General features: G+C 50.7%; 1 protein-coding gene across 2 annotated transcripts; it reads left to right on the forward strand.

The window, feature by feature from the left end:
* The first annotated feature begins 2,279 nt into the window (after positions 1-2,279).
* On the forward strand, positions 2,280-8,184 carry WDR73 (WD repeat domain 73). 2 transcript variants are annotated; one of them, XM_059873512.1, is made up of 8 exons: positions 2,280-2,375; positions 2,452-2,519; positions 2,894-2,982; positions 3,655-3,743; positions 4,841-4,908; positions 5,578-5,751; positions 6,822-7,196; positions 7,784-8,184. In XM_059873512.1, exons 1-8 carry the CDS (start codon positions 2,335-2,337, stop codon positions 8,020-8,022), a joined length of 1,143 nt encoding a protein of 380 aa, XP_059729495.1. In that variant the 5' UTR covers positions 2,280-2,334; the 3' UTR covers positions 8,023-8,184. The 2 variants fall into 2 exon arrangements, with proteins under 2 accessions (XP_059729495.1, XP_059729505.1); XM_059873522.1 differs by having other exon boundaries at positions 5,578-5,742.
* The last annotated feature ends 2,581 nt before the right edge of the window (positions 8,185-10,765 follow it).

Raw genomic sequence — 10,765 nt, forward strand, 5'->3', positions numbered from 1 at the left:
CTTATGAGGCGTTGTTCTGAATTCATCAAAACCCTCTTGGGAAAATTCTCCTCTTCTCTTAACATGGATATGCAGCTGAGCTCCAATCCTGAGAGGTCAGGACATAGGGATATTCTGCTGCCTTCCTATACATTAGGTGTTTTGAGTCACTCAGCAGTGCTCCACCAAGCCATTGCACACAACAGCTGACATCCTTCCACCTCTTCCTCAACCCTCTGTTCATTAATTTGTCTACTGAGAAAGAGCTTTTAGACCTTTCTGCTGTTTGCTTGCTCAGGCAGGGAGAGGCCCCATGGCACTGCAGAATAACTGTTTTGGGCAGGTAACAATTTATAGATCAAATCAATCATTCTTCAATTATCAACCCATGGTGACATTTCACCTCTCTGTTCCCTTGGGAGGGATCCCAAGCAGCATTCCTTTGATTTCCACTCTATCAGTGACTGAAAAATGTAAACAAATGTTGAAAAAAACCAACTTTAAAATAGTGTGTGAAGGATAAACTCTCTCTTATCCTCTTATGGTTTTATGCATTTTTTGCAGGTCAAATGGGTTTTAAGCTTAACTGAAAGAATATGGAAATGTGGCCAAAGCCCTGTGGGCAGTAAGGAAGGAAAATATTCAGCCCCTCTACACCACTCAGGTGAGATTCACCTGCAGAGCTTCATCCAGCTCTGGGGTCCCAGCACAGGAAGGACATGGACCTGATGGGGTAAATGTAGAGGTGGTCATAGAGATGATTAGAGGGATGGAGCACCTCTGCTGCGAGTAAAAGCTGAGGGAATTTGGAGTGTTCAGCCTGGAGATGAGAAGGTTCCAGGGAAACCTTAGAGCCCCTTTCAGTACTATTTTCTTGTAATTTTACATATTTACGTCAGAGAACATGTGACTCATCTGCACTCAGTTGAAGGTACCTAATGCTTGTTTTTTGAAAGATGCCATTGCCACACAGAACTATCAAATGGCTTGGGTTGAAAGGGACCTTAAAGTTTGTCTCCTTCCAAACTCCTGCTATGGAAGGGGCAAGGAATTTCAAACATTAAGCACTGAAGATTCTACTGGATGGAAAGCTGGATATGATCTGGCAAATGAGAGATGTGACCGTACCTGTGTTTCTGGCTGTGGCTGCTGACAGAGAACATCCTGCAGTTGTTTGATTATAGGCTTGTGTCATGTCTGCAAAAGAAAACAGACCAAAAGGAAGAGGAACAAAAGGACAGAGGCTTGGCAAGAGCCTGGAGCAACAGAACAAGGGGCAAAGCAGGTTTTATGCTTAGGAGTAACACATCCAGCTCTGGGACCCCAAACATGAGGACAGGCAGCTGGTGTGGCAAGCCCAGGAAAGCCATGGAGATGCTTCAAGGTGTGAAAAACACCAATCGCTTCTTTTTAAAATTTAAAAAGTTTAATAGTAATAAAATGGTTATAAAAATAACAATATAATTAGAGTAATAAAAATTTTGGACAATTGTGATTAGGACAATACGAGACAATAAAAACAAAGAGTTACAGACGTCCGGGTACCTTTTTCCGGGCAAAATAAGCCCGAAAAAGGACACACGGTTAACAGAGGATTAACCCTTAAAAACAACAGCCTGTTCCATATTCATACACCTCATACATGTTGCATAATTTCCATTCAAACACAGGATTCTGTCTGGTCAGTGTCAACTTCTTCCTATTAATCCTGACGGTGTCACAGGGCTGAGCGAGGCAGGAAGAAGTTCGTTTCTTCTGATAATGGGGCAATAAATTCTCTTTCTCTGAAAGATTTAGGTGTCCTGTGGCTGCTATCTCACTGCGAGTCCTTTCATTAGAAAAAAAAGTATCCTACATAGCACACTTTCTATTTTAACATTATGTTATAACCTAAAACTCTATTTTAAACACACTACTTAAAGAGAAATAATACAGCATGACTTTCTGACATAAAACATGTAATATTCATTGTAATATTTTCGAAAAGCCAATCATAAAATACGCATTTTTCACACTTTCCACTGTCAGGGGACAGGGTTAGATGGGATATTGGGAAGAAATTCTTGGCTGTGAGAGTGGTGAGGCCCTGGCACAGGTTGCCCAGAGAAGCTGTGGCTGCCCCATCCCTGAAGTGTTCAAGGCCAGGCTGGACAGGGCTTGGAGCAACATGGTCCAGAGGGAGGTGTCCGTTCCCATGGCAGGGGAATGGAGTTGGGGTCGCTTTGAGTCCCCGCCGTCCCAGCCCGCTCCGCCTCCGGGGCTGCTCGCCGCCACACGCTGCCCTCAGCCTCCGTGACGTCACTGCCGCGCGGTGGCACGTGACGTCATCAGCGCGCCCGGCGGGCGGGCGTTGCCATGGAGGCGGCGGACGAGTGGCTGCTGCAGTCGCTGCGACTGTGAGGGACCCCCGGAGCCCCGGCGCCCGGCACCGAGCCGGGCACCGCCGGCCTCACACCGGCCCTCTCCCCGCAGGTACCGCGACCTGCACACCTTCGAGCTCCAGGCGCCAACCCGCCTCATCGAATGGGCCCGCGGGAACCGTGAGTGCGAGGCGGCGAGTGCTGAGGGGAGGAGAGGGGCCAGGCTGGAGTCTGGCGGGGAGGGGTGCCGGTGGCTAGCCGGAGGAAAGGAGGAGGTCCAGGGTCCGGGCCGGGACCCGTGTGGCGGGAGAAGGGGGAAAGGAGGCCCTGGGTTTGGGCCAGTCTGGGGTCCCGGAAGGGAGGCCAGGGTGCAGGGCCAGGACCCCAGAAGTGGGGCTGAGTGGCTGGAGCTGCTCCGGGTTCAGCCTGGGCTCCAGCTCAGGGCTTGGCGGTCCATGGACTGTGCGGTAACTCGGGTTTGTCTCAGGGAGGGTGGGCTGGGCAGGGGGGCAGCCCTCACCGTGTTCCTGGCTCTTCATGCCCACCCCACCAAGGTGTCTGTGTAGCCGGGTATGGACAGTCTGATGGGAACGAGATCCTGCAGCTGATCCCACCACCAACACTGCTGACAAAGGAGACACAGGTGAGTGTTGCAGCCAGGGCAGCCCCAGACCTCTCTGACCTCCTTGGCCTGATATTTTCAGAGACCAAGCCAGGGCTTGGTGGTCTTCATGAGCTGTTGCTGTGACAAGGGCGTGGCCAGGGATTGAGCAGCCTTGGTTGAAAGGAAAAGCACATAAGTTACCTGTTTGTTGTCCAGTCATGTTATCCTGCAGCTGCTCTGCAGACAGCTTGGGTTGTGGACGCTTCATCTCCAGGTATGTGAATGAAAGCATTTCATGGGGAAAGAGAACAGATGAGAACAGCAAGCCAAGTGAAGAAGGGGCTTGCTGAGCAGCTCAGGTCTGGGGGACCACCCTGCAGAGCACCAAGGTTGGCCCTTGGGTGGGTGACCTCCACACTAGAGTAGAAGGTGCTGTTTGGTCACTGGGTAAGTAGAAAGCTCCTGAGCCAGATGTGCACAGATGGCAGCAAACACAGGCAGAGCTCTAGGCAGCAGCTTTCTCCAGGCTTCTGTTCTCTCTGACTATTTTGGGATCCTTCAGTCCTATATCTCCTGTTGAAAAAGGCAGCAGTGGACAGGGAAGAGCTATACCAAGCTAGAGGTTGCCTCGTGTCTCTGTCATTTTTTGTGATAACTGAGCACAAGTTGAGCACCATTGTGTGAAGAAATGGCTTTGCCTTTGATTTCTAGGGCCTGTGTCCAGAGAGAGATTTCAAGGTAGAATGTGGTGGATTTTCAGAGCGCCCAGTGTACAGCCTGAAATATGTGCCGGACACCAGGTATGGCCACCAGGTCCTTCCCAGTGTGTATTGGAAATGGAGAACAGACTTATCCACTGAGAGCAAACTCCTTTTCCATGCCTGCTTCCCAACCCAGCCAGTCAATCCTGCCAGCTCTGGCAACAGTGTGAGTCTGGGCCAGTTACATACCAAGAACTGCTGATGTTGCTGCTTCCTACCCCACTTCTGAGCAGCAGGGGCCTGTAGAGATTTCCTGCTCTACCTTCCCTACCTTTGGCATTTGACACTGCTTGGAGCTGCTCTGCAGCATAGTAGTAGGACACTGGTGGCTGGTGCCACTGCTCTGCAAGACCCTGTGTGTGCAGGTTCAGGAGCTTTTATCCTGCTCTGGATTTAGACCAAACAAATACTGCTAGCTGATCTCTTGTTCAGTGCTTCTTCCTACACAAGTCCTCATTGACTACTTTGGGGCTGTCTGGATCATTCTCAGTCTAGTCCTTCTGGAAAATGTAATAATTAAATCACAGAATCATTTAGGTGGGGAAAGCCCTCTGAGACCATTGGTTCTAAGCATTCCCCTATCACTGCCAAGCCCACCACTAACACATGTCCCCAAGTGCCACACACAACTTCTAAATCTCTCGAGGGATGGCAACTCCACTCCTGCCCTGGGCAGCCTGTGCCAGGGCTGGACAACACTTTCAGGGAAGGAATTTTCCCAATATCCAACCTAAACATCCCCTGGTGCAACTTGAGGCCATTTCCTCTTGTCCTGTCCCTTGTTCCTTGGGAGCACCCAAGTTCCCACCTGGCAGGAAGTTGTAGAGAGCAAAAAAATACCCCCTGACCCTTCTTTTCTTCAGGCTGTGCACCCACCCCCAGCTCCCTCAGCCATTACTCATCAGATCCTCATGAAATATCCTCATAAATGCTGTTGCCTGGGACTGTGTTTGCATAGGCTGTGTGGAGCATCCCTGCATGAGGAGTTCTGGGATTATGGTCCTTCCAGCCACCCTTTTGCTCCAAAGGAGTTCCTGCTTACAGGAGCAGCAGACCAGTTTGTCCCAGGCTGGGGAAAACAAGGCTGTTCTCTGCTCCTGAGGAGACTCTTCTGTGAGATTCTTCTGTTTCCTCAGCTTGCTGGTAACAAGTGGCCCACCCGACAGCTCCCTCCAGGTCTGGCAGGTGTCAGCAGAGGACTCTGGTAAGGGTTTCTGAGCTCAAGTAGTTTCCCAATGCAATTGTTGTTGCATCTCACGTCTCTAGCTTCCCCTTCTTCCTGTGTGTCAAAAATGAGGAGAGGAGTGCCACTTCCCTGTCCTGAGTGACAACAATTGTGTGGCACAGGCTGGAGAAGGGTACAAGACGAGGATCTACACCAGTTTTGGTGGTTTGGAGTTAACAGCACAAACCTCATCAGAGAATTCGTATATTTAGGCCTATCACGGTAGCCTTGTACTGCATGTAGTTGGCACACTGTCCCCTTAGTAACTCCAATGGTTAGAAATGTCGCTCCATCCATTGCCTTTTGGGATGGACCATGATCCACCTTCTGTCAAAAACAGAGAGGCTGCTACTGGGAAATACTTGTAAACCACCAGAAAGGAAGTGCAAAAGAAGGAGAAAACTTCTTCATTGAACATAAACATCTCGAGTCACAAATTTTCATTCAGTTTGCTCAGCATTTTGTCAGTCCTTGCTGGATGAGTTGGAAAGGGGTTTTACCCTGAAGAAGGAGTTAGGCATAATTAGATTTCTTATTGGTTTTGTAGATCAGTTTTACCTTTGTGAGGTATTGTTGTGAAGCAGCTTAATTGGATGGATTACTTGGTTCTCAACGTGTTTTACATCTGTTTCTTTCTCTTCCTAATAGATGTTATTAAATCCGTAAGCACCATAGCAACAGAAAATGGCTCTGGGCAGTCCTGGGCTAAAATTGCCACCATTTCAGCCAGAGCCCCATGGGTCCTTCATGGTTCAAGACTTGACAGAGTCCAAATTACAGAGGTCGAATCAAGGAAAAATGTCTACACAGCAGGTATTCAAGGCAAGCCTAATGTCTTATTTTTGGAAAGGTGGAGTTTGGGTAAAGCAATGCTAATTGCTTGAGTAGCAAACATTTCACTGAGCAGGAACTTTTGGACATGTGCAAGTGGTTATAAAGATATTTGCCACAAGTATATTGTCTTGAGGAAAGAGGTGACAATGGTCAGGTCCATCTCCAGCTGCTTACCACTCACATTACACTGATTTCTCATATTTCTGCTCCAAATCTGGGCACTACCTGCAGATAGTTTCACTGGAGAACTGGGTTCACAGAGGGGTGCTGTTCCAAACAAAGGAGGTGACAGCCTGCTTACAACAGGTGGTGGGTGCAGGTCTGGTTTCCTTTGTGATCTGGGGACTCTGCCTTCACCTATGCAGTGAGACTCAGTCCCCACAGAGCTCATTGCTAGGGAGGGAAGAGGGGATGTGTGTGTCCAGTGGCAGTATCACAGCACTGAGGAAAAGGAAGGTCTTTTTGTCACTGTCCCTGTGCCAGAGGGACCCACAGAATCTTGGAGTGGTTTAGCTTGGAAGAGACATTTAAAACTCATCTCATTCCAACTCCCTGCCATGAGCAGAGACATCTTCCACTAGATGAGGTAACTCCAAGCCCCGACCAACTTGCAGGCATGAGGCAGCCACAGCTTCTCTGGACAGCCTTGTCAGGGCCTCACCACCCTCACAGACAAGAATTTCTGCCCAATATCCCATTTAACCCTGCCCCCTGTCAGTGGGAAGCCATACCCCCATGTCCTGTCACTCCAGGCACTTGTCCAAAGTCCCTCTCCAGTTCTCTTGGAGCTTTGTTAGGCACTGGCAGGGGCTCCCTCTCTTCTCCAGGCTGAACACTCCAAGCTCTGTCACCAGGACAGAGGGGCTGTAGCCCTCAGAGCCTCTCCATGGCCTCCTCTGTACTCATTCCAGCAGCTCCACTCTTTCTGATGCTGGGGGCCCTGGAGCTGGACACATTACTCCTGCGCATACATCCTGATTTCTTTCTCAGGCAATACTGCAGCACAGAAATCCTGAAAGTGCTCCTCATTGGACCTGAGACCTGCCTCTCTTTTGCAGCTTCCCGAGGCAGCGAGGAACTCAGCAGCCTTGCCTTCCTGGACTGCAACCTCCTGCTTCTGTGCTGTGCCACAGGCCGGCTGTGCCTGGCTGACATCCGACAGCCGCAGAGTCTCGTGGAGGCCGTGCCAGTGCCCTTGGCGCCGTGCAGCGAGCAGTGGTGCATGGGTACCAGACATGCAGCTCAGGACTCGGAGCCGAGCTCCCAGCCTGTGGCTCGCCTGTCAAGCAGGGGGCTCCTAGCCCTGACAGACCTCAGGAAAACCTCTGAGTTCTTGGCTTTGGCAAAGGCCAGAGTCCCCTCTGCCGGCTCAGGTGCAGAGTTCCTGTGTGTCTCCTGGGCTCCTGCTCTGGAAGGCTACCTTGCCATTTCAGGTAGGTACTTAGGGCAGAGATTTCCTTTTCTGGGTGCTTTTTTGATTTATATTTTTGTGAAGGCCCAGTTCACTCCACCTAAAATCCCCCAGTGACATGGTGGCTTTTCAGTGCTGCCTCTGGAGCCAGCAGAGATGCCAGCTAATTGTCCTCTGCAGCTGCCTCTTTCCAACAGCTCCGGAAGGGGTCTGGGTAGGTTCTGGAAGATGCCTGCTGCCCTTCTGTGAGATCAGAGGCCCCAGGCTGACCACAAGCACTGTGTGATAGTGCTAGTCACAGCCTGTCTGCAAGCTACAGCATTGATAGTGCCAGCTGGGCAGCAAGGCAGCCTCTTGACCAGAGCCTTGCATGTTCACACCCATGAGTCCATAAACTTTGGGGATCTGGTCTGGGCTCTCTGCAGCAGCTGTTTCTTTGAGACACTCTCCACAGAGGCAGAGCTGCTCTCTTCTCACAGGTTTCTAGTCTGGGTCATTTTCCCATGTTCCTGCTGGGAGGTGATCCTGAGGCCAGCTGGACTAGACCAAAGCAGTTACTTTCTGCATGCTCTATTCCTTCTTTATCCTTTTATTTCCCTTTTATCCAAGGTTTTGATGGCACCGTGCATGTGTATGACACACAGAGCTGGGACAGCTCTGGCAGGGAAGCAGAGCCCATCTTCGTTCACAAAGGCCACACATTTGGTGGAGCAGGTGGCAGCAGGGACCCTCCCGTGGTCACTGTGCACACATGGCATCTGCAGAAACCCAGAACTTTGTTGTCAGCAGCGAGTGATGGTTCCTTGCATGTCTGGGACTGGGTTCAGCCCTGTGGGAAGTGTGGGTAGGGTGGTGTTTTGGTGAGATGGGGCATTTCCTGCCTCTGCTGTAGTTTGCGTGGGCTGCAGTGTGTGTGTGTTTGCCTGCAGATACTGTTTGGAGACTGTTGCAGTGAGCAGAACAACTGTAAAATTTCTATTTTAATAATAGTAAAAATTTTGCCTGTGTTACTTGTTCTCCTGTGTACCAGCCTTCAGATGAGAGCTGTGCCTGTGATTCTGACTGTGGCTGCTGGCAGAAAACATCCTGCTGTTGTTTGATCATTGGCTTGTGTCATGTCTGCAGCAAGGGAGAGGAGCAAAAAGGAGAGACTTGACTAAGGCCTGGAGTGACAGGACAAGGGGGAATGGCTTCACACTGCCAGAGGGCAGGGTTAGATGGGCTATTGGGAAGAAATTCTTGGCTGTGAGGGTGGGGAGGCCCTGGCCCAGGTTGCTCAGAGAAGCTGCTGCTGCCTTATCCCTGGATGTGCCCAAGGCCAGGCTGGATGGATTTTTCAGCAACCTGGTCTACTGGAAGGTGTCCCTGCCCGTGGCAGGGAGTTGGAACTGGATGAGCTTTGAGGTCCCTTCCAAACCGAACCATTCTCCAATTTCATGAAAAAAAAAACCCAGGAATTTGAGGAAACAGGCTTTTCTGTGGGATATTTACCCACTGTATTTCAGGCCCAGAGCACCAAGTGGAAGCTGCACCCCTGAGGGGTGTTGACATTTATCACGTGCTCGTATGTCACGAGCAGTGACCTCTGCTCAGGAAGTTTCAGTGTGACCACTTGCGTTCCTGCTTACAGCCTGCAAAAGGAACAGGAACAACCTCTCCAGCCACAGCCTACTCCAAACTCTGTCCCTTCCCCCTCTAGATCCTGAGAGTACCTGGTCTGAGACAAGGCATTGGTGTCCTTTTGCTCTTTTCCCACCAACTGCACGTTTAGATTTGATGAAACTGATACGATTTCCTGGGCTGTATTGCAGCTTGTGCAACACTCACACTTTTACCAAGGTGTTGAGAGGAACAACCTGCCTGCATAAAGGCTCCCTTCTGCTCTGGGTGTCGGCTGAGGTGAGGAGGGGTTGAAGACAGGTGACATGTGGTGAAGGCAGTATTTCAAGAGCACCTGGGGAAACCTTACACTGGGAATGTGCTGTACTGACTCATTCTGTACCATGGCAACAGTTGTCTGCCTGGCAGCTGAGCCTGGAACCTGCTTCATTTTTCTCCTAGGACAAGCCATGTGAGCATTTCCACTCGTCCCAAAACTCCACCTGGCCGCATGTGAAGCAGGGGCAATGTGTCCTCCCCAAGGCTGGGGATGGTAATGTTTTGTCAGTTACTAAAGGCATGGATCTGTGTCACCAGCAATCAACAAAAGGAAGAGCCTGTTGAGTCCTAGAGGAGCTGAGCTCTCCTGCGGGAATGCCTGAGCATCCTTTCTGCTCCAGAGGTCCACAGCAAAACCAATCCAATTGAGCCAGAGCTGAACTGGGGGAAATGGGTTCTGACCAAGAGCCTGGGAGCATTTCTGCCCTGGTGTGGGCAGCAGGGAGGGCTCCTGGCTCTCTTCATCTGCTCTTGAGTCAGTTCCTTCCGGCTGTGGTAGAGCCGAGCGTGCCCTTCCCCCTGCGCCAAGACCTGCAGGTTCCTGTGTTTAGCAGGTGGCCTTTCTGCCCCATGACGGGGCAGGTTCTGACCTGTAGCAGCCCCAGGAAGGGCAGCGTGCAGTACACAGACATGAAGGGCTCCCAGAGAGGGATCCTGGAGCTCAATGGGTTTTCCTCAAGCCCGGGGAGCAGGCAATTTGGCAGAGGTGCACTTAGATTGTGTGGCTCCTCCTTCCTGGGGGAAACACCGACAGAGGGAGGGTCTCACCTTGGAGAGGTGAGCTCTAAGGCAGAGAGAAGACTACTGGAGCCTCCCCAGTACCCCAGCTACCTCTTCCTGACTGCCTCCTCTGCTGGGACATGTGGACGAGCTGACCCCTTCCCACAGTGATGCAGATAGTGCAAGAGGACAGGGAACTGAACTTGCTTGGCTTTCAAAATGGGGCTTAAGCAATAGTTCAGTTTGTACCCATCTAAACTTCCGTTTTTTTTTTTCCTAAAATAACTTAAGCCTTCTTGTCCAGCTTGAACCAGATTTAACAGGGGACTGGAGATATAAAAAATATTAAGACCTCACAGATGCTGTGGGAAGGGATTATGCACATAGGAGTGATCTGGAGAGTTGTGCTGGGCAGTAGGGACATTGCTCTCAGGAATGCGCCACATGGAGTCTCTGGCAATGTCCATGTGCAGTAAGAGTCTGGTTGTGTGACTGTGGAGACTTTGGCTTTGCTGGAGCCAGAGTTGTCGTTGGCAGGGAAGGTTGGGACAGCCTCTGGCACAAATGCCAACACCCATGAAGTGAACCAACTTAAGGACAGTCTCTCCCTCCCCATAGCATCAGGATGGCAAGGACAGCTCAAACTGCATGGCACATGAGTGTATCCAACCTCTACTCTCCCTGGGACCACGGAAAGGTCCTCCACAAGGCCTGTCTTCACTGAGACCACAGCGTTTTAACCCCTGGGCAAGGTAACACAGCTGGAGACAGAATTGTGGAATCATTCGTGTTCGAAAAGCTCTGTAAGATCATGGAGTCCAGTCTTTACCCACACACAGCCAAGTCTGTCACTGAACTATGTATGTCTTCAATTGCCACATCTACACATCTGTTAAATCCCTTCAGGGATGGGGACTCCATCAACTGTCCTGG

This window comes from Haemorhous mexicanus, chromosome 2 (assembly GCF_027477595.1).
Source record: "Haemorhous mexicanus isolate bHaeMex1 chromosome 2, bHaeMex1.pri, whole genome shotgun sequence".
In the NCBI taxonomy this organism is placed as follows: domain Eukaryota; kingdom Metazoa; phylum Chordata; class Aves; order Passeriformes; family Fringillidae; genus Haemorhous; species Haemorhous mexicanus.

Coding starts and splice junctions, on each gene's coding strand:
- WDR73 (XM_059873512.1), top strand. CDS start 2,335: ATGGAGGCGGCGGACGAGTGGCTGCTGCAGTCGCTGCGACT. Junction 2,376..2,451: donor CTGCTGCAGTCGCTGCGACT/GTGAGGGACCCC, acceptor CTCTCCCCGCAG/GTACCGCGACCTGCACACCT. Junction 2,983..3,654: donor TGCTGACAAAGGAGACACAG/GTGAGTGTTGCA, acceptor TTTGATTTCTAG/GGCCTGTGTCCAGAGAGAGA.